This window comes from Aethalodelphis obliquidens, unplaced genomic scaffold (genome assembly GCF_003676395.1).
Source record: "Aethalodelphis obliquidens isolate GAN/ISIS:26980383/991018 unplaced genomic scaffold, ASM367639v1 scaffold27, whole genome shotgun sequence".
NCBI classification, from domain to species: domain Eukaryota; kingdom Metazoa; phylum Chordata; class Mammalia; order Artiodactyla; family Delphinidae; genus Aethalodelphis; species Aethalodelphis obliquidens.
In genome coordinates this window covers 15695107-15721450 of record NW_020837971.1, presented here as the reverse complement: position 1 = coordinate 15721450, position 26344 = coordinate 15695107, and the positions used below count along the sequence as shown (strand labels likewise).

General features: G+C 61.1%; 2 protein-coding genes and 1 long non-coding RNA gene across 10 annotated transcripts; 1 reads left to right on the top strand and 2 right to left on the bottom strand.

Moving 5' to 3' along the window:
* Positions 1 to 1321: 1321 nt before the first annotated feature.
* Positions 1322 to 24517, top strand: POLD2 (DNA polymerase delta 2, accessory subunit). Of its 8 annotated transcripts, none has more exons than XR_003436588.1 (13): positions 1806 to 1850; positions 2661 to 2934; positions 5719 to 5840; positions 6018 to 6141; positions 6429 to 6543; positions 6689 to 6887; positions 7153 to 7233; positions 7385 to 7542; positions 7745 to 7872; positions 8359 to 8460; positions 22946 to 23028; positions 23566 to 23672; positions 24021 to 24517. XR_003436588.1 is itself a non-coding variant. In XM_027124011.1 (12 exons), the coding sequence occupies exons 3-12, from the start codon at positions 2715 to 2717 to the stop codon at positions 8972 to 8974; spliced, it is 1410 nt and encodes a 469-aa protein (XP_026979812.1). In that variant the 5' UTR covers positions 1440 to 1850; positions 2490 to 2551; positions 2661 to 2714; the 3' UTR covers positions 8975 to 9080. The 8 variants fall into 8 exon arrangements, 6 of the variants coding, with proteins under 6 accessions (XP_026979808.1, XP_026979812.1, XP_026979809.1 ...); XR_003436587.1 differs by having other exon boundaries at positions 1807 to 1850; positions 22946 to 23000; XM_027124011.1 differs by lacking the exons at positions 22946 to 23028; positions 23566 to 23672; positions 24021 to 24517 and adding exons at positions 2490 to 2551; positions 8814 to 9080 and having other exon boundaries at positions 1440 to 1850.
* Positions 9188 to 18790, bottom strand: AEBP1 (AE binding protein 1). The gene is made up of 21 exons (XM_027124006.1): positions 18489 to 18790; positions 16506 to 16847; positions 15903 to 15965; positions 15704 to 15775; positions 15438 to 15572; positions 15295 to 15360; positions 14534 to 14611; positions 14328 to 14411; positions 14163 to 14210; positions 13414 to 13523; positions 13196 to 13335; positions 12766 to 12850; positions 12522 to 12666; positions 12334 to 12419; positions 12048 to 12171; positions 11584 to 11780; positions 11316 to 11495; positions 10762 to 11113; positions 10542 to 10681; positions 10289 to 10388; positions 9188 to 10078 (listed from the first exon to the last, which is right to left on the bottom strand). The coding sequence occupies exons 1-21, from the start codon at positions 18739 to 18741 to the stop codon at positions 9471 to 9473; spliced, it is 3408 nt and encodes a 1135-aa protein (XP_026979807.1). The 5' UTR covers positions 18742 to 18790; the 3' UTR covers positions 9188 to 9470.
* Positions 19518 to 22937, bottom strand: LOC113629527 (uncharacterized). The gene is made up of 3 exons (XR_003436589.1): positions 22602 to 22937; positions 21189 to 21395; positions 19518 to 20584 (listed from the first exon to the last, which is right to left on the bottom strand). It is a non-coding gene; the product is annotated as an uncharacterized LOC113629527 (long non-coding RNA).
* Positions 24518 to 26344: the final 1827 nt, after the last annotated feature.

The following is a 26344-nucleotide window of genomic DNA, read 5'->3' as shown; positions in this document are numbered from 1 at the left end:
CAAATACAGGCTAAACTGGGAGTTTCCATGAGCCAGGCACTGTGGTAAGTGAACTAGACTAGCTTTCCGCACATCCTCTGAGGGCAGACTTATCCAATCCAGTCTAATTGGATGTTTGACAAATGTCTGAACGGCAGGGACAAAAGTGAAGTAATGGGTAATTAGATGGGCAGTCCAGCTGACCTGCATATGCAGAGAGCCAGCACACATACAATGGCAGGGCTGAGTCACGCTGCCTCAGAGTGAATCCTAGTTGTTACTCACTAGCCGTGTGACCTCTCAGTGCCTCAGTTTCCTCCTCTTCAAAGGGTTATTAGAGGATTAGTTGAATTTGTATGTGTCAAGAATTTAGAACAGTGTCAGGTCCATAGCAAGGGCTTTTATGTGTTATCCATAACTATTATCTACTTTGTTGCGGAGACAAGACTGGGACTTGAGAAACAGATGCAGAGTGAACCAGCAGAACAGCATATGCTAAAGAGACTGAATCCCGGCGCTGGTGGGAGTGGAGAGGAAGCGTCATGGGGAAGGGCCACTGGGGCTCGCTTAGGAATTCCAAGCGATGTGGATTGGTGGAGATGTGGAAAAGAGCCCGCACGAATTGCGGGACGGCACGAGAATTCCTTGGTGGGTAGGAGGAGTGTGGATGACGAGAGGCAGTGAGGACAACAGAGACCAGGAAGTGTTGGGTGGAGGCTGGCAAGGCTGGTGGCCCCGTGCGGAAGGCCTCAGCCAGCCAGTCCGCTTCCCTGACCCTAACTCTAAGTCCTCCCCCACTGTTCCGGAACCCAGTGCCCGGCCCTGTCCTCGGACTTGCGGCAGAGTAATCGCTCCCCTTAGGCGGTGCAACCATCGTCCTCAGCCCTCCCACCGTCCACCGCAGAAGCGGGGACCCAGCGGTGTCCTGGGGTGGCGCAAGGGGCGCCAACTCTCGGGAAGGCGCAGTGACCTCAGGGTCAGGCCTCCGGGAAGGTCCGGTTCGGGGCGTCACGGCGCACACGAGTGCACACTGGTTCTTAAGCTGCAACCCCGCCCCGCGTTTCCCTTGGAATCGGGGGCGTGATCCCGCGCACGCGCAGAGCTCAGGGGTGGGGCGCGCGTCAATGGACGGGGCGGGCGCGGCTGTGGGCGAGCCCCGGGGGGGGGGGCGATTAGCATGGTGGAGCGCGCTGTCATTGGCGGGATGCAGCATGGGCGGGGCGAGGCTCGCGGAGTGGCGGGAGGAGGTGCGCGGCGGCGGGCGGTCCCCGCGATGATGAGCATGGTGGAGCACGCGGTGATTGGCGAGATGCCTCTGTGGGCGGGGCAAGGCGCGCGGATTGGCGGGAGATGGCGCGCGGCTGTGGGCGGGGCCGCGGCGTGCGGCGAGGTGAGTGGGGTCTCGGTTTCCCGGGCCGCGTGGATGCTTGGCGGGGGGCTGGCTCTTTGCGGGGGCTGGCTCTTTGGGTGTCCTCGCGTGGGGGCGGGTTAACAGGCATCTCGCGAGGGAGGTCTGAGCAGGCTCTGTGCTGTACTCCCCCAGACGGCCCCAGGTTGCGGGCCGGGGCCGTGGCCTGGGGATTCAGGCCGCGAGACTCCTTCGAGACTGCGGCCAGAGCGCTGCCCGCGCTCTGCACTTTGGGGCAGAAAGTTGATTCAGATACCGTCCCAGCCCAGAGCTGTTCTGTAGGGACAGAATTCAAGCCACCTAATAGCTGTGCTAAAAAGGCGGGAGGAAGAAATCGGTTTTAGTGCCACGTCTTTTTTAACCCATTCCATGCAAACTATTATCATCCCTGTACGCATGTAAAGAAATGACTGAGCTGCTCCACGCACTGATCTTGGAACCTGCTGTAGATCTGACGCCTACAGTACGTCTCAGTGGGGCTCCGGGCTGCTTCTGGAAAGTGGGCTCAGGTGCTGATGCCTCTGCTCTCCTGGAGCTTTTATTCTAGTCAGAGGAGGCAGACAGTAAACTTAAAATATATTGTCTGTTGGAAGATAAATGCCATGGAAAACAATAAACATTGGAGGAGCAGAAGTGCCAGGGGAGGGTTGCAGGTGGAGAAGGTGAGGTTTGAGCAGACCTGAGGGACCTGAGGGAGAAGAGCAGGCCTCCCGGTGGGGGGACAGGAGGGCAGGACCAGTGGGGCAGATCTCATAGGCCACTGTAGGGACTTGGGGTTTTATTCCGTGAAATGGGGAACCTTTGGAGGGTTTCGAGCAGAGAAGTGACTGATTTATGTTTTGTTTTATTTATATTTTTAATCATAGGCTAATTATTTTATGGTAGGCTTGTGTAATAATAAGGCTGGCCTCATGCCTTGAGATGGGGCAGGTGCCAGGGAGCTGGATGGAGGCAGATGAGAAATTCCATTTGGGACATGGAATTTGAGACCTTGATCATTGTCTATGTTGAGGTGTGGAGCAGGCAGTGGACACTTGAGATGGGTTTGGAGAGCGCCAGTGGGAGAAGCATTTCCTAGCTTTCCTCATCTCCCTTTTTGCAGGTTACAGGGGACACTGGTATCCAACCTAGTCGAGTTCCAGGTGCTGTTCTGGCCGGAGTCTGGTGTGCACTTCCCCACCCTCAGGGCCCTGTGGGTGCGGTGGAGCCACACTAGGGACGCGGCTGCCGCGGAGGTTGCAGGGATTGCAGGACTGCGTTTGTGTCCTTTCAGGGACCACCTCCTCCCTGTCCCGGCCACAGCGGTCTGGACACATCAAGCACGGACATGTTTTCTGAGCAGGCTGCCCAGAGGGCCCACACTCTGCTGTCCCCACCATCAGCCAGCAACGCTACCTTTGCCCGGGTGCCCGTGGTGACTTACACCAACTCCTCGCAGCCCTTCCGGCTGGGGGAGCGCAACTTTAGCCGGCAGTATGCCCACATTTATGCCACCCGCCTCATCCAGATGAGGCCCTTCCTGGTGAACCGGGCCCAGCAGCGCTGGGGTAAGTAATGAGTTTGGGGAAGTGCTTCTGGGTTTGTTGGGCACGGATCTCCAGACCCTTGGGGTCGTCTGTCTTTCCTAATCAAGTGGCCTGGGCAGTGCAGGCCTTTTTCTCTTTTTTCCCCATTTCTTCCTTGGTGATCTTTCCTGCTTTTAAGTTATTCTTGATGAAGTAGGACCCCCACCACCTTCAACTTTTGGGTGATGCCCCATCACCCCATTGTTACTATTTATACGAGTGGCTTTCTGGGACTTCCCTGGTGGTCCAGTGGTTCAGACTCCTCGCTTCCAATGCAGGGGGCATGGGTTCGATCCCTGGTTGGGGAACTGCGATCCCACATGCCTCCTGGTGCAGCCAAAAAAAAAAAAAATTACAAAAAAAAAAAGGGTAGCTTTCCACGTAGTTTTCATTTCATGTGTTATGTCTTTAAACTGAAATTTTGTGGGTGAGACCGTGTCTTATTCATTTTTATTGCGCCTCCCACCCCCCCCACCCCGCCACCCAGCACCAGGCTTGCTGGGTTTCAGCCCAGGTTACACATTGGAACCACTGGGAAAGCTTTGGCGAGCACTGGCTCCCAGGCCTGTCCCATCCCACCAGGTCAGCTGGATTGACTCCAGTTTTATTATACGCAGCCAGGAGAACACTTGACCCGATCTCCTAGCTACATCCTCATGTTAGAGATGTTTTCTGTTTTCCTTACTGCATGCAAAAGTGTTATTCACCTTTTCTCTGCCAGGGTCTCTTTCCTCTGGTTCCCAATGCCTTTCTCTCACTTTCCTTGAAGTCCTCGAGGACACCCTCCTCGAGCCTAAGGTCAATGTCATCTTTTAGATTCTTTACAGCAGCATCTGCTGTGGTACCAGGTTTCTCTTCTTTTTTTTTATTAATTTTTATTGGAGTACAGTTGCTTTACAATGTTGTGTTAGTTTCTACTGCACAGCAAAGTGAATCAGTTACAAGTATATACATATCCCCGCCAGGTTTCTCTTCTAACAAAGCTGCCCAGTGACAGAAAGCAGCCATTTTATTCTGTTCACAGAGTGGGGCCCACGATGAATGGGGCCTTGGCTGGGTGACTGACAGTAGGCAGCATCGTTCACTCCCCACGTGGCTTCTCTGCGTGGCCAGGCTTCCTCCCCAGAGCTCAGTCCATCTCAGAATTCACCTCTCTCCACTCACAAGTTTCCTGAACACCTCAAGCCCTTTCTTACCTTTGGCTCTCCCTGCGCCTGGCACGCTCTGTCCCCGGCACACTCTGTCCCCAGGCTTCCTTCACAACCTCAGCTGAAACATCCTGTGCTTCGAGAGGTCGCCTGGGCCAGCAGGGCCTTCTCCGTTCGCAGCACTTGTCCCAGCGGCAGATCCCGCCTTTCCTGCTCTTGCCTCTCGGTCTGCGCCGGAAGCTCAGTGAGGGCAAGGGTGGGCCTTCAGGTTCACTCTCGGTGCTGGCGCCTGGCCTGGCGCCCACACTCCACCTGGATGGACAGATGTCCCGCCCTCAGCACAGGGCTGTGTGGTTCTACCTGGTGCTCAGACATGCACACCGGATCTCAGCTGGGTAGCCTTGGGCGTGTTCCTTAATCTCTCTGTGCCTCAGTTTCCTCAGCCAGGTGGTGGGGTAATAATATCTCCACTGGCGTGTTGTCGGGGGTGGAAGAATTCCAAGCGCAGGGCTTGGCACGGCCACCGGGGGCTGAGTGAGGGCTCGGTGGACATTGTGGCTTTGGCATCTGTTGTCTCTCGTGGCGTCTGGCATTTCTATCCAGTGCCGGCGCCCTCCTTATCTTATTTTGAAGTACTCCCCATCGCTCCCCAGGGCGTGGGTCTGTGGCATGTTCTTGGTTATTCCGGGGCAGGAGGGATACGTGCTGGGGTCACCGGGCTAAGGAATGGGCTGGTCCCGAGTCCACATTATCCCATCACCTCCTGTTAGCGTTTTCTCCAGGCTTGGGGTCTGTACTAACAAACCCTCAGGCCTTCTGGGACGTGGTTCCTCCCTCCTGCCCACCCGAGTGACCCCTGCATACTACCCCTCTCCCACGCCCGTCTTCCTGCCCGTCCCTAACGCTTCCTGTGTGCTGTTCTCTGGGATCCCAGGCCCTCTGGTGACTCCACAGGGAGCAGAATGGGGCGGGTGGGGATATGAAGTTTGGATTTGGGGTATCTCTGTTTTCGGATGATGAGGCGTTTGTGGGGCAGATGAAAGAATCCAAACTCTCAAAAGAGACTGTAATATTGTTAGGGCAGGGCTGTGTTGAGACTTGGCATACCTCCTTCTAAGGATCAGCGTTATAATTTAGGTATAAGTGAAGAAACTCTGCATTAGCTTCCCGTGGCCATTGTAATAAACAACAGAGCCGCAAACTGAGTGCCTTCAAACAACAGAAGTCTATTCTCTCCCAGTTCTGGAGGCCAGGGCTCCGAGATGCAGGTGTCGGCAGGGCTGCATTCCCTCCAGTCCTTCCTTGCCTCTTCCAGCTTCTGGTGGCTGCCCCGGCATTGCTGGGCCCGCGGCTGCCTCCCTCCCGTCTCTGCCCCATCTTCACGTCGCCTTCTCTGCATGTCTGCCTCTCTTGTGAGAACGCTTGGCATCCAGAGTGCAGGCACATTCAGAGTCCCTCTGTCCCCCTGGGGCCAAGCGATCCTTTAGGTCTAAGGGGTCCTTGCATTTTGACGTTCTCTCCCTCCTCGTGGAGGCCAGGGCCCCAGGGCCGTGGTGCTCCGTGGCCGTGAGGGGGTGGAGCGGGGCTCGTCTCTGAGCTCAGACCCCTCGCGCCGCAGGCAATGGAGTCCTGATTAAGAAGCTGTGTGAGCTGCAACCTGGGGAGAAGTGCTGTGTGGTAGGGACCCTCTTCAAGGCCATGCTGCTGCAGCCGTCCATCCTGCGGGAGATCAGCGAAGAGGTGAGGCCCACACGGGCTGCCCCCAGAATACTTCCCCGGGGCCACCTGCCTTGCATCCTGGGAATCAGGGCTGGGCCTCTGCCCATGGGGGAGGGGGCTGCAGGGCCATCTTACTGACATGGCACCGGAGCCAGAGTGGGCTCTGGCCTCATGACCACTCCCATCTTTGAATTCCAGCACAACCTGCTCCCCCAGCCTCCTCGGAGCAAATACATCCACGCAGACGATGAACTGATCTTGGAAGATGAATTGCAGCGTATCAAACTGGCGGGCGCCATCGACGTGGCAAAGCTGGTCACAGGTGGGGAGGGGGGAGGGGGTGGCCCGCACCTCTGGGTGCTGGCGAACACCTGCATTATTCTTGCAGCCATGGGTTTGGGTTCAGGCGGTGGGTGAGACCCAGGTAGGGGTCAGTTCTTCCCACCTCCGCCTGAAGGCACTTGACTCCAGGAAGCAGATGCCCAGTCCTGAGTCCTCAGTGAGAACTCACCAGCAGAGGAGAGCTGCTGGTTTTGTCATCTGGGTGCCTGGAAGGGGGTGGTAGCCCCTCGGGCCCCCCCTCCTGGGCCTGACCCTGCTGCTCCCCAGGGACGGTCCTGGCTGTGCTGGGCTCTGCAGGAGACGACGGGAAGTTCCTGGTGGAGGACCACTGCTTTGCAGGGCTTGCTCCCCAGAAGCCCACACGCCCCCTCGACACGGCCAGGTGAGGAGCAGGGGCCCGGGTCCGGTCAGTGGTCCGGGGGAGTCACATTCGCTGGCCCCTGCTCCCCTGTGATGGTGACAGAGCCCCACCAGGAGCTCCACGCGGCCCTCCCAGCACCCACGAAGACCCCGACTTCTTCCGGCAGGTTTGTGCTGCTGGTATCCGGCCTGGGCCTGGGTGGAGGCGGGGGCGAGAGCCTGCTGGGCACCCAGCTGCTGGTGGACGTGGTGACGGGGCAGCTTGGGGATGAAGGGGAGCAGTGCAGCGCCGCCCACGTCTCCCGGGTCATCCTCGCTGGGAACCTCCTGAGCCACAACACCCAGAGCAGAGACTCCATCAATAAGGTACGGCACCCACCTGCCTGCGTTCAAGCCCTTCCCCGCGGAGCGTCGGGCACGGGGTCTCGCAGGCCTGGTGACCCAGGAATCTCCTGTCCTCAGGCCCTGCTTTCTGAGGGCGGTGGGGGGGCCGGAGGCCCGGAAGTCTTACTGTCCCCCTGGGGGTGGGGCTTTGCTCTGCTCTCAGCCCTCCTGGCGGGGGCTCTGGGTATGGCTTTGATGTAAGCCTCCGTTGGGGCCTGATCGCCTGTGTATGGGCTTCTCCTCCCAGGCCAAGTACTTAACCAAGAAAACCCAGGCAGCCAGCGTGGAGGCTGTCAAGATGCTGGACGAGATCCTCCTGCAGCTGAGCGTGAGTGAGCTGGGGGCAGGCCAGTGCTCGGGATCGGGGTCTCTGGCACTGCAGCTGGGCACTAGAAGGTGGGCTGGGGAAGGTGGACTCCAGTGGGGTGCGTATGGAGGGAGCTGGGCCCTGCGAGCTCCCCTGCCCCTGTGCCCTCCAGGCTTCCGTGCCCGTGGACGTGATGCCAGGCGAATTTGACCCGACAAACTACACGCTCCCCCAGCAGCCCCTGCACCCCTGCATGTTCCCACTGGCCACTGCCTACTCCACGCTCCAGCTGGTCACCAACCCCTACCAGGCCACCATCGACGGAGTCAGGTAGCCCCACTCCAGGCTGACCCCTGGCCTGCTGCCTCGGTGGCACCAGGAGGGGAGGGTTGGGCCCAGGGCTGTGGAGGGCCCACCTGGAGTCAGGCTCGGGACTCCCTGTGAGGGTGCCAGGTGAGCTCTGGGCCGGCAGCCGTGGGAGGAGTGCAGACGGTGGCCCCCAGGGTGGGGTCAGCCGAGCACTGCCTTGCAGATTCCTGGGGACGTCGGGACAGAATGTGAGTGACATATTCCGGTACAGCAGCATGGAGGACCACTTGGAGATCCTGGAGTGGACCCTGCAAGTCCGTCACGTCAGCCCTACAGCCCCTGACACCCTAGGTACTGGGACTCAGACAGTGGTGTGGAGCAAAGGGCCGGGGAAGGCCAAAGGGGCTCCTGCCATGCTCGGAGGGTTCCCAGCCTGGATTTGCACCCACCAGCCTAGCCGTGACCTGTCTAAGGAAAAGCCCCAAAGCTTGGTTTGTCTTGGGAGCTACTGTGGAATCTTACGTCTGTTCGTGGCCAAGGCCCTGCTTAGGGCTGAAGGCCATGGGAGCACAGTGGGAGCTAGGGCCGGTCAGAGCACTGCACCCTGCCCCGGTGCCCACCCAGGAGGGCGAAGGCGGCAGCGGCAGAGCATACTGCCCTGCCTCTGGGGCCACGCGGCAGTGTGTGGAGATGTTTTTGTTGTGGCAGCTGCCACAGGGTCACGTGTGTGAGATGGCACTCCGCGTCCTACACGGGACAGCCCTACCCGAGATGTGTAGGTGTCTCCGTGCTGCGGCTGAGAAGCCCCACTCTCAGCTGTGGGTCCTCCTTCTCCAGGTTGTTACCCTTTCTACAACACCGACCCGTTCATCTTTCTGGAGTGCCCTCACGTCTATTTTTGTGGCAACACCCTCAGCTTTGGCTCCAAAATCATCCGAGGTGAGTTTTGTCTTCTGGGGGTCCCAGGCCTGGGCTGACGCGGGTGACACGCTCTCAGCTGGGGCCAGGGCTCACAGAGAAAGCCTGTGTTGGAGTGTCCAGGCGCCCATGGGTGGACAGCCCAGGCTCTGCAGGGACTGAAACTGTCCCCACCAGAGCTCATTCTGGTCAGTGTGGCTTTAGCCTTGGACCTTTATGGTGTCCTTGGCCCTTTTCGTTTCTGGTCTCAAGGAGCTTCTGTGGTCCACGCTCCCATGGTGCTGATGGAGGGCTCCTGTTCACTTCTGGTGACTTCCCTTTGAGACGGGCCTCACCCAGAACCTAAGGCGCGCCCCCACGTGGCTTCTTTGCAGGCCCCGAGGACCAGACAGTGTTGCTGGTGGCTGTTCCGGACTTTAGCACCACACAGACCGCCTGTCTGGTGAACCTGCGCAGCCTGGCATGCCAGCCCATCAGCTTCTCAGGCTTTGGGGCGGAGGAGGAGGACCTGGGAGGCCTGGATCTGGGCCCCTGACTCACAAAGGCGGCCTTGTCCGGAGAGGCCCCGGCTATTCCTTCCCTGTGGCGTCAGCACCACGGCAGCTTTGCCTTTGTAAATAAAGCCTGAGTGTTTACTGGTGTTGAGCTGGGCAGACCCGGTGGCGGGCCAGGGCACTCCTGTGGAGGGAGCCTCCCTCCTCCTCCCCTCTCCCAGCTGGTCAGGATGGCAAGCGGTCAGTGACACATCTGCCGTGAGCTTGGTTTATTGGTGTGGCCGGAGCAGATGGTGGAGAAGTCTGCCCCCACCACCCCCCCGCACCCGGGCTCGCTCAAGCTGCCCCAGCCCGGCCCTGCAGCAGAGCGGCCGGTGGAGCAGACGCCTGACACAGACCCTGGCTCCTAGGTCTCCATCACTTCATGCCCCCTCCTGGCAGGGCCCACACCGGGGGTCTTTCCGTTTGCTGATGGCCGCTGAGCGGGCCAGGGCAGTGTGACTACTGGTGCAAGCTCGCGCGTTGGCAGACCTGTTCTCAGAAGTCCCCGAAGTTCACTGTGTAGGTCTCAACTGTGGTGAAGGGGATCTCCTGGCCCGTGACCATCTTTCTCTCCTCCTCCTCACCCTCCTCGGGCGCCAGCTCTGTCCCAAACTCCGTCACCACCTCCGTGTAGGTCTCGGTCTCTGACTCCTCCCAGCCAGCTGTGGTCTCGGGTGGAAAGTGCCAGGGACCCAGGGTAGAACTTGGGGCGGGGGAGGGGGCGAGGGAGGGGGTGGGGAGCAGTGTCGGGGGGGTGGGGGGCGACGTGGGGACGGTGGCCGGGCTGGCGGTGGCGTTCAGGCGCCGGAGCCGCATCTGTTCGCGCATGCGCAGCCGGTACTGCAGGCGGCGGCGTTGCATGCGCCGCTGCTGGGGGGTCATGGGGCGCGACGGGTCGATGTGCGGGATGGGCCGGTTCCCGTTCATGGCCATGATCTCCCGGATGCGCTTCCAGTTGGAGCGAGCCAAGATGAAGTTGCACTGGGTGGCCCCGATGTCGTAATCCACGTTGCAGGTCTTGGAGCTCGGGGTGTAGCCCTCCGCGTGGGCCGTCACGCGGTACTCCCCCGGGTTCAGGATGCGCCAGTAATCGCCGCCACTTGCTGCAGAGGGAGGACGGGTTCGGCTGCCTAGGAGTACCCCCTCCCAGGCCCCAGTCCTCCTGTCCGAGATCCCCCTAGCCCTCCCTCTGGGGGGCTCCAGAGGAGCAGGGACGTGCTGGGCAGGCCAGGCTTGCCTTGCCAACGGCAGGTACAGATTTGGTGCCCCCCGCCTCGGGAGGCAGAGCGGCGTAGAGGTATGCACTCGTGTACCTGTCTTCACTCCGTGGTTAATGCCGCTCACGGAGATGGTGGCGTTGGCAATAGGGACGCCCTGCTCGTCCGTCACAACCCCCTTGATGCCGCGGTGAACCTGCAGGGGAGGCAGGGCGGGTGTCCACATGGAGAGCCCACTGGGTCTGCTGCTGCCCTGTCCCATGCACGAGGTCCCCTCGCCCTTCACCACCCTCTCCCCAAATGCTGCCCCACTCCTCCACCTGCACGCCCTCCCCGGCAGCCCGCACACCTGCTCCATGAAGGTGAGCAGAGCTTCCTTGTTGTTCTCCCACTCTCGGGGCAGCTCACTCTCGTGAGGGAACTTGTCGCAGCCCAGGTAGATGGAGAGTTCCAGGCAGTTGGTGTGCAGGTAACTGAAGTCGTTGATAGCTGGGCAGGGCAGACACAGAGCCGCAGTCACCCCTGCCCACACCAGATGCCCCACCGCAGACCCTCCCAGGCTGACTCACTCCCAGAGCGGGGTTTCCACTTGGCCCCGTTGACGATGCCCATGCCGCCAGTGTAGTCCTGCGCTTGGCACCCTCCCCGGTAGGGCTCGGTCATGGTGAGGTGGGTAGAGGCGAAGGAGATGGACAGCCAGCGGAAGATGGCGTGGTCTGGGGTCTCTTGGGCCTCAGATGCTTCTTCTTCGTCCTCTCCCCGGGCAGCTGCCATGGCCGCGGCCAGCAGCTGCTCCTGGCTGGGCGTGCGGGCCATGTCATAGGGGTAGGACACGAGCCGCTCGCCGCCGTTCAGGTTCGCTCCCAGCACGAAGGGGTTCTTCTCCATCCAGGCAATGATAGCCCGGACCTCCGTGGACACCTAGGGTGGCCAGTATGTGAGGTGTGGGCTACAGCCTCCATCACCCTCCATGTAGACCCCATACTGGTACTCATGCCCCCTCAGTCCCTCCAAGGCCCTGCAGTCTCAGCACCCGGGCTGGGTAACCCACAGCCCACCCCCAAGTCCGGAGCTCCAGGACCCCAGGGTCCGGGCTGCTCCCACTGGCCCTGCTGGGCCTCACCGTGGCATCTGGAGACAGGTAGTGTTCAGGGATGGGCAGGTTATTGTTGGGGACCCGGTAGGGAACCCATTTCCTCTCCTCAGCTCCCCAGAGCACTGAGTTGAGATCCGGGAAGTCCTCATAGATGTCAAAGCCCTCCTCGGTCCACAGTCCCAGCGCCCAGTTCCCAAACTCTGAGCCCTGGGGGAGCAGGTGGGGGTAAGCATCAGCAGCCCACCCACAGCCCTGCCCCACCCTGGCCCTGCCTTACCCCCTTCCCTCTGCCCACCGTCTGCGCTGCCACCTCGTAGCCGTCAGGATTCAGCGAGGGCACAAGGTGGATGCGCGTGTCCTGCACCAGGCTGCGCACGCGCGGGTTTCCGTCTCGGTACTCGCGGCACAGGTACTGCATTAGTAGCAGCAGCAGCTCTCGGCCTAGCACCTCGTTGCCATGGATACCAGCTGTGTAGCGGAACTCAGGCTCCCCTGTAAGGGCAGGAGCCTCAGCAACCAAGCAGCCTCCTGAGGCCTGAGGCCCAGGGGATCTGAGGAAGGACCCAAACCGGCCTCATCCCCAGAGGGGTGAGGGTGGCTGAGGACTGTAGGGCCCAGCAAGGGGCTCCAAAGATAGGTGGGAGGTGGTGAGCTGGAAACATCAACGGCGCAGACCCAGCTACAGTGCCAGGGCCTTGCCTCTATAATCTGTTGGGCGTGGGGAGGGCCAGGCCTCCAGGGGGCTGTCGGGGCCCTCACCCAACTCGTGATCCCCGGGGTTGTCCGAGATCTCCATGGCGTAGATCTTGAGCCCACGCGAGCTCTTCCCTAGGCTGTATGTGCGGGTGATAGTGGGGCACTGCTCGTTCACCACCTTCATCAACTGGGTGCCAGAGAAGACACAGAGTTACGCAGCCCACCTACTCCCGCCACCCCCAGCCCACCCGCAGTGACCACATCTCTCCCACGGCCTGGGTCTGCTCTATGGGGAGGCTCCCCTGTTAGCCCTGAGCCCAGTCCGTGGCCTCAGGACAAGCACCCCAACCTGGCGCATGTCCTTATAGCTGTGGTGCCGGAAGTCCAGGTCGTCGGTGGTCAACACCTCGTTCTGTGCATAGTAGCTGTGGACAGCTGCAGAGGGTGGGCAGGCAGGGCCTTGAGCTGGCCACCTGCCAGCCCACCGCGGGTTGCCCCAGCTTCCCATCCATGCCCCTGCCAGCCCCCTGCACTCACGGGACATGGGGCACCCCAGCACCTCCAGGCGCATGCATAGGCTGCCGTTCCAGGTGAGTGGGTAGATGCGGATGAAACGGGCCACCACCGGCTCTGGGAGCTCGCTGAGCACAGGTGTGTCCTTGTCCACGTTCCCACGGAAGGTCTGGGAAGAGGCAGGCCTCAGAGCAGCCCCCAACCCCAGCCGAGAGCCCACCTGCGGTTCAGACGAGGGGCGTATAGAGCCGAGGGCTCAGGTGCCCACCATTTCCTCGTAGCCGTTGGTGTACATCACCCATGTCTGGCTGTCATTGCTGAAGCCCACGAAGAAGGAGGTCACGAAGTCGTCACTGGGGAGCGGATGGTGGTCAGGGTAAGGCTTCTCTCCCCGCCCCAGGTTCAGGCCCTCAGGCGGCCTGAGCCCCCTCTTCTGGGCCCAAGAACCTAAGAGCTAGCAGGTGTGTGGTGTTGGCCCGGATGTCGGGAGAGGCTGCCATGCCCGCTGCGTGGCCGTGGGCGACTGGTTTGCTTATCTCGACCCAGGGAACCGACCGGCCATAACCGAGGAGTGGCGGTGGGGTGGGGTGGGGCGGGGGAGGGCCCTGGAAGGCCCACTGGAAAGTTCTGAACGGGACTCAGAGCTGTGCCTGGAGCCACCTGCCCCCACCAAGTGCCTGTGAGCCTGGTGGACTTACTGGATGCTGGAGTCGCGGCCCTGGGTGATGACGCCCGTGAACTTGGTGGTCCTTCTGGTGTCCACCTCGATCCACTGGGTCTGAGAGTCGTCCTCGGCACACCACGCCCCGTCGTAGTAGTCGTCCTCAGTGTCGCCGGCCTGTCGGGGACAAGCAGGGGGGCTGAGCAGGCAGGGAACCCCTACCCAGCTGGGAGATGGGCCCATCCCGACACCCACCTGCATGTTGAGCCGGCCACGCTGTGCCCCTAGGCCGTGGCGCAGCATGGAGGAGGACCGGATCTGGTTGTCCTCGATGCGGTGCGACTCCATCCCGATGGGGGGGCACTCTGGGGACACGGCACCCCAGGCTGGTGGCCCCCTGGCTCCGTCCCTCCCTCCACCGAACCCAGAACGGAGGAGCCCAGCACCCACTTCCCCTCACATCAGGGGGCGCCAGTGAGGGCAGCTGTGCTCCAGCCTGTGCTTCCCTACCCTGAGCCTCAGCTTCCCCCTCTGGAGAATGGGCTGATGACACCAGGCTCCAGGGGACCATGGGGCTCACATGAAATCACAGGGACAGCCACCCCAGGGCCTGGCTGGTCCCAGGCATTGTCTGCGTCGGGGCCATCTGCGCACCTGCCTTGTGCCCCGAGCTCTGTCCCCTGGGGTCAGACCCAGGACAGAGACACTCCAGGGCCTCTCCCTTTCGCGTTGCAGGACTTTAAGAGTAGGAAGGGGCTCTGGAGGCCTGGAGTGCCAACAGGAAGTCCGGGTTTGGGACCAATGTGTGGCCTTAGGTGGGTCACGTGCCCCATCACCGTCACCCTGCGGCCATGGCACGGCCCCAGCGCCGTCACACCCGCCCTACAGCCTCCATACATGCCCATGGCAGCCCCGGCGCTCGTAGCTATGCTGCAGCCCTCACAGCCCCCCCGAGCCCCCCGCACCTATCCCGCTCCCCCCGAGCCCCCCAGCGCCTCACTCACTGAGTTGCTCTGCTGGAGCCCACTCCTCCAGCTCACCCTTCCGGGGCCCTGGGGACAACAAAGGGAGGAGGTGGTGCTGAGGGTCCCAGAGCAGCCGCGGGTCTGGCGGACCTCTCACGGGGACCCAGGTTGTGTGGGCCCAGCCCCCAGCCCCCAGAGACACACCTTTGTGGTCCTTGCCCTTCTCCACAGTCCATTTGTCATGCGTGTCCTCTTCCTTGGGCCTGCCGCCCTCCTTTTTGGGTTTCTCTGAAGGGTGGAAGCGGGGAGGGGCCTGTCGGCTTAGCCCCAGGCTAAGGGGGGCTTCAGGGGGCAGGTGGGGTGGGGGTCAGGCCTGCACGGGGGGCTGGGGGCAGCCTGGGTCCACTCACTCAGGCCCTCCTTCTCTTCATCTGTTTCCAGGCCAGGGTCAGGCTTCTGGGGCCTGGGAGGCCGGAAGTAATAGTCCACTGTGGGGAGGGAGAGCCCTGATGAGATGGCCCACCACGAGCCGGGGCTCCTAGGTTCACAGGAGCCCAGTGGGCCGGACTGGGCACGCGGTGCACAAGGTGAGGAGGTGAGATCAGGGTGGGCCTTAAAGAGTCCAGATGGGCTGAGACGAGGAGGGAGGGTCCTCCTGGAGGGGGAGGCTGCTTGGGCACAGGTGGGGTGAGCGAGACCCCGAGGAAGTCACCAGCCTGGCGCCCCCGCAGGGCGTGGCCCGGAGAAAGGTGGGGAAAGGCTGGGCAGGGAGTGGGGCACGGACATCGGACATGCCCCGAAGGACGACTGGCACCTGTGGCAGGAAGGGGGGTCTGGAGGGCTGAGCTGGGGCCAAGGGGTTGATGGGGACCGAGGCCAGGAGGAGGGGAATGGGGTCCAAAGGGGCCGGGAGCGGAAGGCGGCATGGGAGTCCCGAGGGACGAGGGGCGAGGTGGCCAGGACCGGAGCTCAGAGGGCCCGAGAGTGAAGCCCACTGGGGCTCAGGGCGATGGGGGGAAGAGCGAAGTTGGGAGCCAGGAAGACCCAGCCTGAGAGAGGAGATCAGGGGAGGGCAGCCAGGCCGGAGAGGGTGGCCAGGTAACTCCCACCAAGCTGGAGGCACAGGCAGCCCGACCTTGGGATGCAGAGGGCAGGGGCCCTAGGCACTCACTGTCGTCGTAGTTGGGGATCACGTAGCCGTCCCCATAGTTGGGTGGCAGCGGCTTCAGAGGCGGCTCTGTGGAGGTGGGAGGCAGGGTTGAGCCGGAGCCCCCTCGCCTGGCACCCCGCCCCCCAAGTCTGCCCGCATCCTACCTATCCTCTCCTCCGGGGCCTCGAACCCCAGCCCGGGAGGCTCAGCCTTCTCCTCGGGGCGCTCGGGCCAGAGCCTTTCCGGCCTTCTCCTGCTGGGGGGCGGCCTGGGCTGCTTCTGGCGCCGGATGTACTCAACTGGGGGAGAGGGGGGCGCTCGGAGCTGGGGCCAAGGCCAGGGAGGGTGGGGCCTCCGGGGGCCGGGGGTGGGATCCAGGCGGGGAGGCGGGGCCGGCGGGGCCTGGGTGGGGGGGCAGGGTCCTACTCACAGTCTTCGTAGTCCTCCCGCTCTATCTGGTCGTTGTAGTCCAGCGTGGGCTGCTCTGTCTCCTCCTCCGGCTCTGAGAGAGAGCGCTTGTGGCCGCCTCATCGAAGGCACTCCCCGACGCCGCCACCCCGGCCCACCCCGGGGACCCAGCAAGCCAGGGCGGTTGGTGCCCTGAGGCCAGGTGGCTGGCGCCCACTCACCAGGCTGGCGCTCCACGTCGGTCTCTCCTGCTGGGCCCTGCCAGGGATCTGGGAGGGGCCCGTCTGCAACACAAAGCCCAGGAGCAGGTGGACGGGAGGCCTGCCCTGACCACTGGCTGCACCGTGAGCCTCCACGAGACCCGGGCCCTGCCGACACCCCCTGAACAGCTCACTCCCGGGAGGCCCGGGCTGCTCTAGCCCTAAGCACCCTGCTGGCATTTCCGGAGGGCCAGAGAGCTGGACGGCTTTCTGGGGAGCCCAGGCCCTGCTGTCTGGGAGGACCTGCCGCAAAGCTGCCCCCGCAGGCGGGCACCCTCCAGGCTCAGAGCCCAGTGACGCTGTGGGCAGGTGGCTCTGGATGGGGCCCAGGGGACGGATCCCAGGACGGTGGAGAGCAAGCCCCCCACCACGAGGCTGCCAAGCACGTCCTCCCCAGGGGAGGAGCGGCACCGAGGGAGGGACAACAGTGAGGCCGCAGCGCCCACCCGGACTGGGGGCTCTGAGGGTCTGCGAGAGGCAGGGCCTCAGGGACCCGCCCTCAGCCCCCTCCCCCTGCAGCCCAGCAGGTCAGAGCCCCACAGTCTCAGAAGAGCCAGCACACACCTCCCTCCTGGGGCAGCTCCTCGAGGCCGGGGCTGGCGACTGGGGGCAGTGGCCACTTCGGGCTTTCGGAGGGGGTTGGGATGGGGGCCTTCTTCCCAGCCAGAGGCCTCTTGTTGGCCTTGGGTGGCTTCTCCTTGGGCTTCTTGGTGGCCTTGGGTGGCTTTTCCTTGGGCTTCTTGGTGGCCTTGGGTGGTTTCTCCTTGGGCTTCTTGGTGGCCTTGGGTGGCTTCTCCTTGGGCTTCTTGGGAGGCCTGGAGGGCACCTCCGGGGGCTGCTTGGTCGCCTTGGGGCCTTTGTCCTTCTTTCCTTTCTTCCCTTTGTCTTTGGCTTTTCCTGGAGGTGCTGTTCAAGATGCAGACTCAGGTAAAATCAATGAAGAACCCCCTCTATGCCCCATGTGCCCCCCCACCCCCGGCAGGGTGCCTACAACCTGGGCAGAGGGGCTGCTGTTAGCCCTGCATTTCCCAGATGGGGGAAACTGAGAGGTGAAGCCACTTGCAGTCATGGCAGAGCTGGGACTGGCTTTCTGTCACCACCACACCTTGGCCTGGGTAGCTCAGCTTCCCAGGGGGTAGGCCCTCGTCCTCCCATCTCCCAAAACCTCCAGAGGAGCACCTCACAATCCCCTCTTTCACCGTACGGCCCCTTGGCCAGTCAGGGCCCACTATTCTGTGCTGGGCACAGAAGGGGCAGAGAGGTGACTAAGCCATCCAGGCCTGGGGAGACTGCCCAGTCTAAAGGGGGAGGCAGTCTCCTCCCTGCCAACTGCCACACAAAGTAAAGGGCATGGGCCCGGGGCCTCTCTGAAGCTAGAAAAGCTTCAAAGAAGAGTGACACTCATGGGCTATCCCCTATCCAGGGGTAAGGAGTCTGGGGTGGGTTGGAAGCCATAACCATAGGGGGTCCTGAGGCCACACAGAGGACAGATAGGATAGGTGGGCACTGCAGCTGCTCGCCCATCTCGGAGTCTGGGGGAGGGAGGAAGCAGGGGCAGGGCCTAGGGCTGCCTATAGGAATCCTCCAGGCCCCTGAGCAAATGCTGTTGAAAATGTAATGGAGGAGTGGGGGCCACATGACCGAAATACTGGAAAATCTACAAAACGCAGACAGTCAGGAGAAACAGAGCTGCCACAGCAGCGTGCAAGAGGCCGGGACAGCAATCTCGACCGGAATGGCGGGGGAGGCTGCGATGGGTCCCAGGGAGGAGCCAGGAAAGATCTAGAGCGGGATGAAGGGGAGGAGCTGCTGACCTCAGGAATGATGGACGGTGCCCTGGAGTCTCCTGGGAGAGAGATCAGCAAGACCCCTGCCCACCCTCCGGAAGGTCACAGTAAACAGCTAAGATTTATTGACAGCTGATTATATAAGAGGCACTAGGCTACATGCTTTGGCGATGCATCACCTCGTTTAATTTTCACAATAACCCAGGACTACTGCCCAGTGCCTCTGGGAGCCTTGTGGAGACCAGGGTCTTCTGCAAGGCCCTCCCCCGGCTCTGTGCTCCTGGAGTAGGAGGCCAGGCAGCACAGGTAAAAGGCTGGTGTCCCAGGCTGGGACTCTGGCAGTGGTGTGGGCACGGCCAGCGTGTGCCACAAGCACACTGAGTGGCCCCATTAGGACGGCAGGGCCGTTCCCGTTCAAACTGACCTGGGCAAGGGGCAGCAAAGTCCCCAGTTAGTTCATGTCTAGTCCCTCTGGGGGTTTGGGGCTGTGCATGACGGATTGGGAGGACCCAGTTCCACTGGGCAGTGGACCTGCTGGATGCATCTCCAAACCCAAAGGGCTCCAAGCCAGCACTGACCTCTGCCTGGCACAATGTCCCGCCAGATATCTGGGCTCTCTTGTGCCTTACAGAGCCATTCCTCACGCTGGGCAGACTGGACCTCGGCCAGACACCACCGAGGCCCGCCATTCAAGCCTGAGGTGCAGGTCTCCCCGAGGCCCCCCATCACACCGAGGGCCACCCCTACCCGGTGCTCTTACCCTCTTCGGCCACCCCCGGACGCGCCCCCGGCTTGCCCCCTGTCTGGGCTTTGCGGACGGGAAGGGTGGGTTCAGGGGGTGGTGGGGCCTCCACGTCGTCCTCCCGGGGCTCGGACTCCAGCTCCGACAGGAAGCCCTCGAGGAACTCCTCGATCTCGTCGTCGGTCAGCACAGTCTGCGGGCGCCCCCCGGGGCACAGTGCCAGCAGCGCCAGGAGGCAGCCGAGCAGGGGCGCCCCGCGCAGGACCGCCATGGTCGCGGCCCGCACGGGGGGCGGAGGGGGGGCCTCCGGGGAGGGGCGGGCGGGGGCTCCGGGGAGGGGCGTGGGGGGGGGCTCCGGGGTGGGCAGGGGACTCCGGGGTGGGGCGCTGAGGGCTCCGGGACGGGCAGTGGCTTAGGGGTCGGTGTGGGCTCAGGGATGGTCTGGGGGTTCCGAGGCGGTGGCGGCGGCTGGGAGCTCAGGTCCCGCGTGGCGCGCTCCCGCGCGGACCGCCTTCTCCAAAGCGCCAGAGGCGGCCGGGGCGGGGGTGCTGGGGCTTCCGGAGCCGGCTCCCCCCACCCCCGGGGAAGGAGGAGGAAGGGGAGGAGGAGCCGGGCGTGGACGGAGGGGCTGCGGGGGGAGCCGAGCAGTCCCGGCGCCGCGCGCGCTTGGCACTTCCCGGAGTGGGAACTGCGGGCTGTGTCCCGGGCCGGGGCCCGCGCCTTGGAAGAAAGGCCGCAGGGAGGGAGCGTCGGAGGGGACGCGAGGTCCAGAGGGTGCGGATCGGAGCGCTCCGATGCCCCTGCCCCGCGCCGTCTGCGACACCGCCCCCAAGCCGGATGGGAACTGGAGGCGAGATGCCCCAGAACCGGCTGGAGGTGAGCGGGACCCCTGATGGCAGAGCCAAGCCACGAACTCAGGCCTCGAGGACCCTCCCCATCTCGGGACCCGCAGCAGTGTCCCCACCTATCCTTTCCTCCCTCTGGAGCCTTGGCCTGGCAGCTCTGCCAGCTGTCACCAGCCTTCATTCAGACATCCAGCTAACCTCCCAGGTCCGTGAGAGCCGGGCCCTGTGCTGGTCCCCCTGGGAGGGACCACACTTTGGGAATTCACCCTCTAGTGAGGGGGACAGGTGCAAAACCGCCCTCAAGGCAGGCTAACTGCTCTGCTGGGGGTAGGAGCCCCCATGTAAGATTGCCCCTCCCCTCCCAAGGGACTGACATACTAGGTCAGGTTTGGAGGGAGGGTCAGAGATGGAGCAGGGAGGGATGGACGAGATGCCTTTCAAGTTGTATTAAACTGTGTGTGTCATTCATAGGCATGGGCTGTCAGGGGTGTGGAGGGACTCAGCACTCACACAGCAATTTCCATACAAGCTCAGGGGGTTCTTGCCCTCCCCTGCACTCCCAGCAACAGAGGGAGGGATCCCAGATGAAGAGCCCGGCACGGAGGTGGGAGGCAGCCAGCTGGCTTATGTGGCCCCCTTCTAGCAGATGGTACAGCCTCAGGTGAAGCCAGGTCAGATCAAGGGAACATTTTAGGGGCGGTGCGTGTGAGCCCAGCCCCGCGTGGAAGATGTAGGGGCCACAAAGGCATAGGAGATCAGACACTACCCCTGAGGACATGGGCCAGCTGGCAAGAGAAGATGGGTACCTTCAACCCAACGAACCTGGGTGCTGGGACCTACCACGGGAACAGTTCACTCACCACCCGAATAGGAGCCACAGATGTTTATGGTCGGTTCCCTCCCCTACGGTTTCTTTTACTATTTCCCTGCAAAGAACATTTCTTCACCTCTAGGGATACACTGCTTTCCGAACAGCTGAGATCCCAACCAGGACAAACAGACGTTCCTCTCCTTCCTCTTACCAGAACCTAGTTTTTTAAAACTGTGTTTACCATAGCTCCAGCTACCATATGGACCAGACGCAGCAGGGGCATGTAGATTGGGTAGTCAGAGAATCCCAGGATCGATTAGTAATGTCTGCCATGGGTGTTGGCTTAGGGAGTTATGCCATGTGTACCTGGTGTTTCCGTAAGTCTCTCCCCAGGAGCAGATGTTGGCTGGCCCCAAATGGGCATGACACCTAAGGCCAGAGCTCCCAGAACGTTCTTCCTTGATGGGATGAGGAAGCAAGAAAAAGCACATCTGGAGCCCATGGGCCAAGTTTAGCAGCAGTCAGCCCTGAGCCAACGTTGTCTGAGGGTTTGGCCCAGTTGGGAAAACCCAGGAGAGCCTGAGATGATGAACAGGCAGCAGCCAGGGAGCGTCGTGCGAGCTGCTGGCTCAGCCCGGGACTGGGGGCAGGACCCAGGGGGCTCTCCCTTCTCTCACCACTTTCTTTCAAGGCCCTTCATTCGCTGCTCACTGGTTTGTACTTAGAAAGGCAGTGGGACTATGTCAAGAGCTGGTCCCTACAGGCAAATCCCAGCTCCGCCCTCCTGGCCATCTGATCACAGCAAGTAACCTCACCGCTCTCCGTGGCCTCACTGCCGCTGACCAAACAGGGACTTTGCACGTGCTGTGCCGAGCGCAATTTCAGCACTCGCGACCCAGCAGCTTCCAGTTCTTGTCAGTTCCCTTAGGAGACCAAGACCCACCTGGGCTCTCGGAGGACGCCCCCCCCCCCCAGTTGGGCCTCCTTGTCCCTGTGCTGTCCTCGCCCTGCCGTGTGTACCCAGGCTAGTCCTGGCAGCAGTAGGATGAAGAAAGCTCTTACCCATAAATGTCCTCTGCGAGCCTCTGAATCATCGCTCTCGAAACTTTTGTCTTGGAATTTGTTCTGTTGCCCCCAGTTGAGTGTGTCAAATAGGGAGGCCCAAGGCTGGGGGTGGGGGGTGGTGGCGGCTGTCGAACGTCACTTCCCTGGGAACAGCTCCCGAGTTCAGCTGGCTCACACGTGGATCAGATTTGGGCTCAACATCCTCTGCCAGGGAAAATAGAAGCCCTCAGAAAATTAGAAAGAAATAGACAGAGGCTTCTCCTCAGTCACAGTGAGTCACCAATAGAAACATGAACAGAGGCCTGTGGGGAGCTGGGCTCTGGGGTGGGGTGGGCAGCGAGTTGGGGGCCCCCCTGCCCCCTCCCACCCAAGAGTCTGGGCAGGTGGAGGGGGGCAGTGCTTCCCCCGGTGGGCAGGGCTGGGACTCCACTTAGCTTTAAGACCTGCACTCAGGAAATCCCGCAGACCTAGGCCCATCAGGACCTGTCATCTAAACCAAACTCCCCAAGGGCAACAGCCCAGGCCGGGAAGAGGCAGGCCAAGAGGCGGGAAGCTTGCGGCCTCCTGTGGCTGCCTTTCACCCTTCTGGGATCCAGGCCTCCTGCCAGCGGGTGGGGTGTCTGTACCCATGTCCAAGGGCTCTCCTGAGCTAGTCTGGGAGTCTGCTGGACGTCCTGGGTCCCCTCACCTCCAGCTACCTAAGAGAAGGCTGGGCCTTTCCCTCCTACAGAGCGAGGCCTACCCTAGGGGCTGCAGCAGGACTAGGCTCACAGGCAGAGACAAGGCGACATCTCACCCTGGTTGATCTACCCTTGCTGCTTCCAGAGTTGGGGAGCAGAGGTCTTGGGGGAGCCTGACATGGGCTGGGTGTGTGTGTGTGTGTGTGTGTGTGTGTGTGTGTGTGTGGAGTTTTCCTGCAGCCTTGTGAGGGTCAGGCTGGTGGAGCCCACAGATGCAAGGGTGGGGAGAGGAGGGGGCGGGGCCTGCACTCTCACTTCTGCCCAGGCTGGGGTCGGTCCTGTTTAGCTCACGGGCCAAGAGCTTACCTCTGAGGGCCATTGAGAAAGAACCATATGCCAGGAGGGCTGCCTGCCAGGGTGGGAGGTCCCCAGGAGAGACACCTGGCTGGGGGCTGAGGTGCCCGTGCTTGGGGTCAGCAGCAGGGGCGTTGCAGAGGTCTGCAGAGACCCATCTGGGAGGAATGGTGCAGTGCAGAGGCCCTGCGGACTGCAGCGAAGGGCGGGGTGCGGGGGGCGATGGCGGTGGGGGAATGTGGACATGTAGGCAAAGCTGTCACATGGGGGCTTTGCCCCTGTCAGTAATGCCCTCAGCGGGGCGGGGGTGGGGGGGGGAGCCAGAAGCTCCCACGTTGGGAAGGGGGTGAGCAGGTGGAACGGAAATGGAACCCACCCTCTTCCCACTATGGTGGGGTCAGTCCCCCAGGGATGAGAAATCGAAGCTTGGCTGTAGGTCAGGCTTGCCTTGTTAATGCTTTCCAATGTGACAGCTTCCTGCATGAAAAGAAGAGCCCAGGATGGACCTGGAGCAGCAGGGGGAGGGGCTCTCCTGCTTCCTTCTGCCCATCCTAGAAGCCACACTTAAAACTATGACCTTGAATAACTCGGTTTTCTCAGGCTGTAAGTTGGGGTGGGGGGGAATGGCTCCATGACCACTAGCAGTGCCCCGCCCCTGTTAGGAAGGGTCTCCCATTCAGACAGGCCTGGTCAAGCAAGGTTAGCCTCTTGTCTTTGCAGCTCAGACAGTTTGGATCTCGAGGCAACTCTGGCTGGAGCCTTGGGAGGCATGAGGGTCAGTCTCATCCCTGCGTGGGCCCCAGGTGACCTTGATCCGTTCCCCTCTCCCACCAGACCTCAGGGTGGGAACCCTGAGGTCACTACAAACCTAGTGACCACACCTCCGCACGAGATGGAGAGATGATGGAGTGGCCCCATCCGAGCACTCACTCTCCGCGTCCAGGGAATGAGGGGGTCCCCGGAGGAGGGTGCCTCGAACCCTGGGTGGCCTCTCTTCCCTAATGGGAAGAGCCATGCTCTGGGACTCGCAGGGAACTCATCCATTCTAAAGGTTTCAGCAGAGTCTCTGCACCCAGGGGCACCACACCTCAGCTTCCTGAGTGTCTGAAAAGATGCCCCCAGGCCGTCCTTCTAGGACTGCCAGCCATGTCGGCAGGAGACTGCCTCATCCCATGTCACTGTAGCCTGAGAGTCCATGATCTCCTCACCCTCCACTTCCTAGCCCCCAGCCCGCCCCTATCCTGCCACAGCACCACCCCCCTCACTCTGGGTCCCCAGCGATCTAAGCACGTGTCTGTGGGTGTGTGTCCCTGACTGCGGCTCATTTGTTCACTGGGCAGGTCTCCACGGAGCTTTCCGCGAGGTCCAGCCCTGAGCGTGGCCCAGAGACCCAGCAATCATGGAGGTATCCTTCCTCTGAAGATGTTCAGGCCAGAGGGAACAGGATGTGAGTGGTTGGACCTCCGGAACAGAGGGAACGGGGGGGGCATCGAACCCCGGGAAGTGGAGTCCTGCCCTGTGGGAGAAAGGGAAGAGGGATCCCGGCGGGGGAGACCCTGTCTCCCGGGCTCAGACTCCTCAAGTCAGTCGCGTGCATCTCAGGTCCCAGCACGTGGACAGTGGGCTGGGCAGTGATGGTGCTTTTTATGCTTGTAGAGTATATGTGCCATCTTGCCCCGTTTTCAAGTAAGGAAACTTGGGCCCAGGGAGAAGTGATGTGTCCAGGTCACAGCATGTCAGTGATGGCGTGTCTATGAGGCCAGACCGCATGCTCTTTTCCATCTGGTTTACACAGCATCCGGCATCGGCCCACCAGGCCGCGGGGCTACCAGCTCCTCCTGCTGAGGCCCGAGTATCGCCAGGAGCCACCCTGGTGCCTCAGCTTGGGCAGAGGTGGGAAACTCACCTGCCCAAAGGACCAGTGTGTCCCACTTCTAACTGCGGCAGCCGCGGAACACTGGGGCTGGGAGCAGTAGCGGCAGAGCTCCTCCAAGGCTCCCGCGGCCTCCACGGCAGCAGCTCAGACCCGGCCCAGCTGGCCCAAATGAGTGTGTGCGGTGAGGTGGGGGTCGGAGTTGTAACTGGAAGGCTCTGGAAGCCGGGCCTCAGGACAGCAGGCCCTGGGATCAGGCACCAGCCCTCCCAGTCTCCTGGAGTCCTGAGTTGGCCTCAAGGGACCAAGCGAGAAGGACCCAGGCCCATCCGGTCCCTCTGCCCCTCCCTCTCAGGGGAGGGCCCTGGAAACGCCCTCTTGTCTACAGTTTGGACAACACCGGGGGATAAGTCTGCCCGGGCTCACCAGGAGGGTGGTTCCCAGAGCCATGGGACCTGGGGTCTCCCAGACAGTGTCTAGCTGTCCGCACAACTGGCAGAATGATTTTCTTGGTTTCCAACAACTTGAAAACCACATGTGATTTTCCATAGTCTGGTGCCCCCGCCCATCTCCCCAGGCCCGGACTGCTGAGTGAGCAGAGTTCACCGGAATTCCTTCCACTCACCGCAGGACCCAGCCCCCGGGAGACTGGGGGGTCACTGCAGCCGCAGGGGGGCTGATGGGCTGAGGGGCGGGAGGCGGGCTTCCAGTGCCTGAGTAATTCTGCAGCCCGCAGACTGGGATGAGGACAAGGGCTGCGTGTGGCAGTGTCATGTGACAATCAGGCAGGGTTGTCCGGTTCCAAACAGCCTCTACTGGAAAAAAGTATGCTCAGCATTCCTCCCACCTTCATCTAAATTGACTCCGATGGATCGAAGAAGCCCTCAAAGTAGTAAAAGAAAACATAGAAATCTGTGCTTATAACCTTCGTGGGGGAAGTCTTTCCAAGCAGAAACTGTAGAAGGATGGAGACTTTTGGTTGCGTAAAAGTGCTAGCTTTTTGTTCAGAATATCCTGAAAATGAAATTAACAGGCAAACAGAACACTGGAAATAGGTCCACAAGCCCTAGGTCAGAAAGCGAACATTTTAGGAGCTGCCCGTGGCCTCAGAGCCTCTCTCCAAGCCTCAGTTTCTCTCCTCCTTAAAATGGGATAATACTGACAGTATCGCTCCTTGTGAAAAAGGCACAAGGATTCACTGAGATAAATCTAGAAAGCTGTGCCTGAAAAATAGTAATTCTTTGAGAAAGGGAAAACATTCTTTACATTTTTAAAGCTAATTTGACCTTGTTTCCATTTTTAAAAGTGAGCCCCGAGATAGAGGCCAATTCACAAAAGAAGTGTAAGTGGGGACTTCCGTAGTGGTCCAGTGCTTAAGACTCCACGCTTCCACTGCAGGGGGCACAGGTTCGATCCCGGATCGGGGAACTAAGATCCCGCATGCCACTAATAAACATATGCAAAAATGTTGACCTCATGAAAAATTATGCAAATGCTAATTAAAATACACTGAGTAGTACTTTTCCAATATCAAATTCCCAAAGATTAAAATCCTCCTGGTGGGCTTCCCTGGTGACGCAGTGGTTAAGAATCTGTCTGTCAATGCAGGGGACGCGGGTTCGAGCCCTGGTCCGGGAAGATCCCACATGCCGTGGAGCAACTAAACTCATGTGCCACAACTACTGAGCCTGCACTCTAGAATCCGCGAGCCACAGCTACTGAAGCCTGTGCAGCTAGAGCCCATGCTCCGCAACAAGAGAAGCGACTGCAATGAGAAGCCCGCGCACCGCAACGAAGAGTGGCCCCCGCTCACCGCAACTAGAGAAAGCTTGTGCGCAGCAATGAAGACCCAACACAGCCAAAAATAAAATAAATAAATTTATTTAATTTATTTAAAAAAAAAACCCTCCTGGTGGAGGCGGTACCAGAAAATCACTGTCTGAGCACTGTCGTGCAGGACCATTTGGCTGCAGAGATCAGAAACCCCACTGTGATGAGTAATTTTGTGTGTCCCCTGACTGGGCTAAGGGATGCCCAGATCAACGGTGAAACATTATTTCTGGGTGTTTCCGTGAGGCTGTTTCCGAAAAAGAGTCACTGATCTGAATCAGTGGACTGAGAAAAGCAGATGGCCCTCCCCAGTGTGGGTAGCCCCAATCTCTGCTTGAGCTGGGACGTCCATTTCCTGCCCTCGGACATCAGCTCTCTCGGTTCTCAGGCCTTTGGGTTTGCACTGAGCTGCACGA

Excerpts from the sequence above, each read along its gene's own strand:
- POLD2 (XM_027124008.1), top strand. The coding sequence starts at position 1,794 with ATGACTGAGCTGCTCCACGCACTGATCTTGGAACCTGCTGTAGATCTG. Across the intron at positions 7,543-7,744 it reads GCCACCATCGACGGAGTCAG|ATTCCTGGGGACGTCGGGAC; the intron begins GTAGCCCCACTC and ends ACTGCCTTGCAG. Across the intron at positions 7,873-8,358 it reads TACAGCCCCTGACACCCTAG|GTTGTTACCCTTTCTACAAC; the intron begins GTACTGGGACTC and ends CTCCTTCTCCAG.
- AEBP1 (XM_027124006.1), bottom strand. The coding sequence starts at position 18,741 with ATGGCGGTCCTGCGCGGGGCGCCCCTGCTCGGCTGCCTCCTGGCGCTG. Across the intron at positions 12,420-12,521 it reads GCTGGGGTGCCCCATGTCCC|CTGTCCACAGCTACTATGCA; the intron begins GTGAGTGCAGGG and ends CACCCTCTGCAG. Across the intron at positions 11,781-12,047 it reads CCCCGGGGATCACGAGTTGG|GGGAGCCTGAGTTCCGCTAC; the intron begins GTGAGGGCCCCG and ends CTGCCCTTACAG.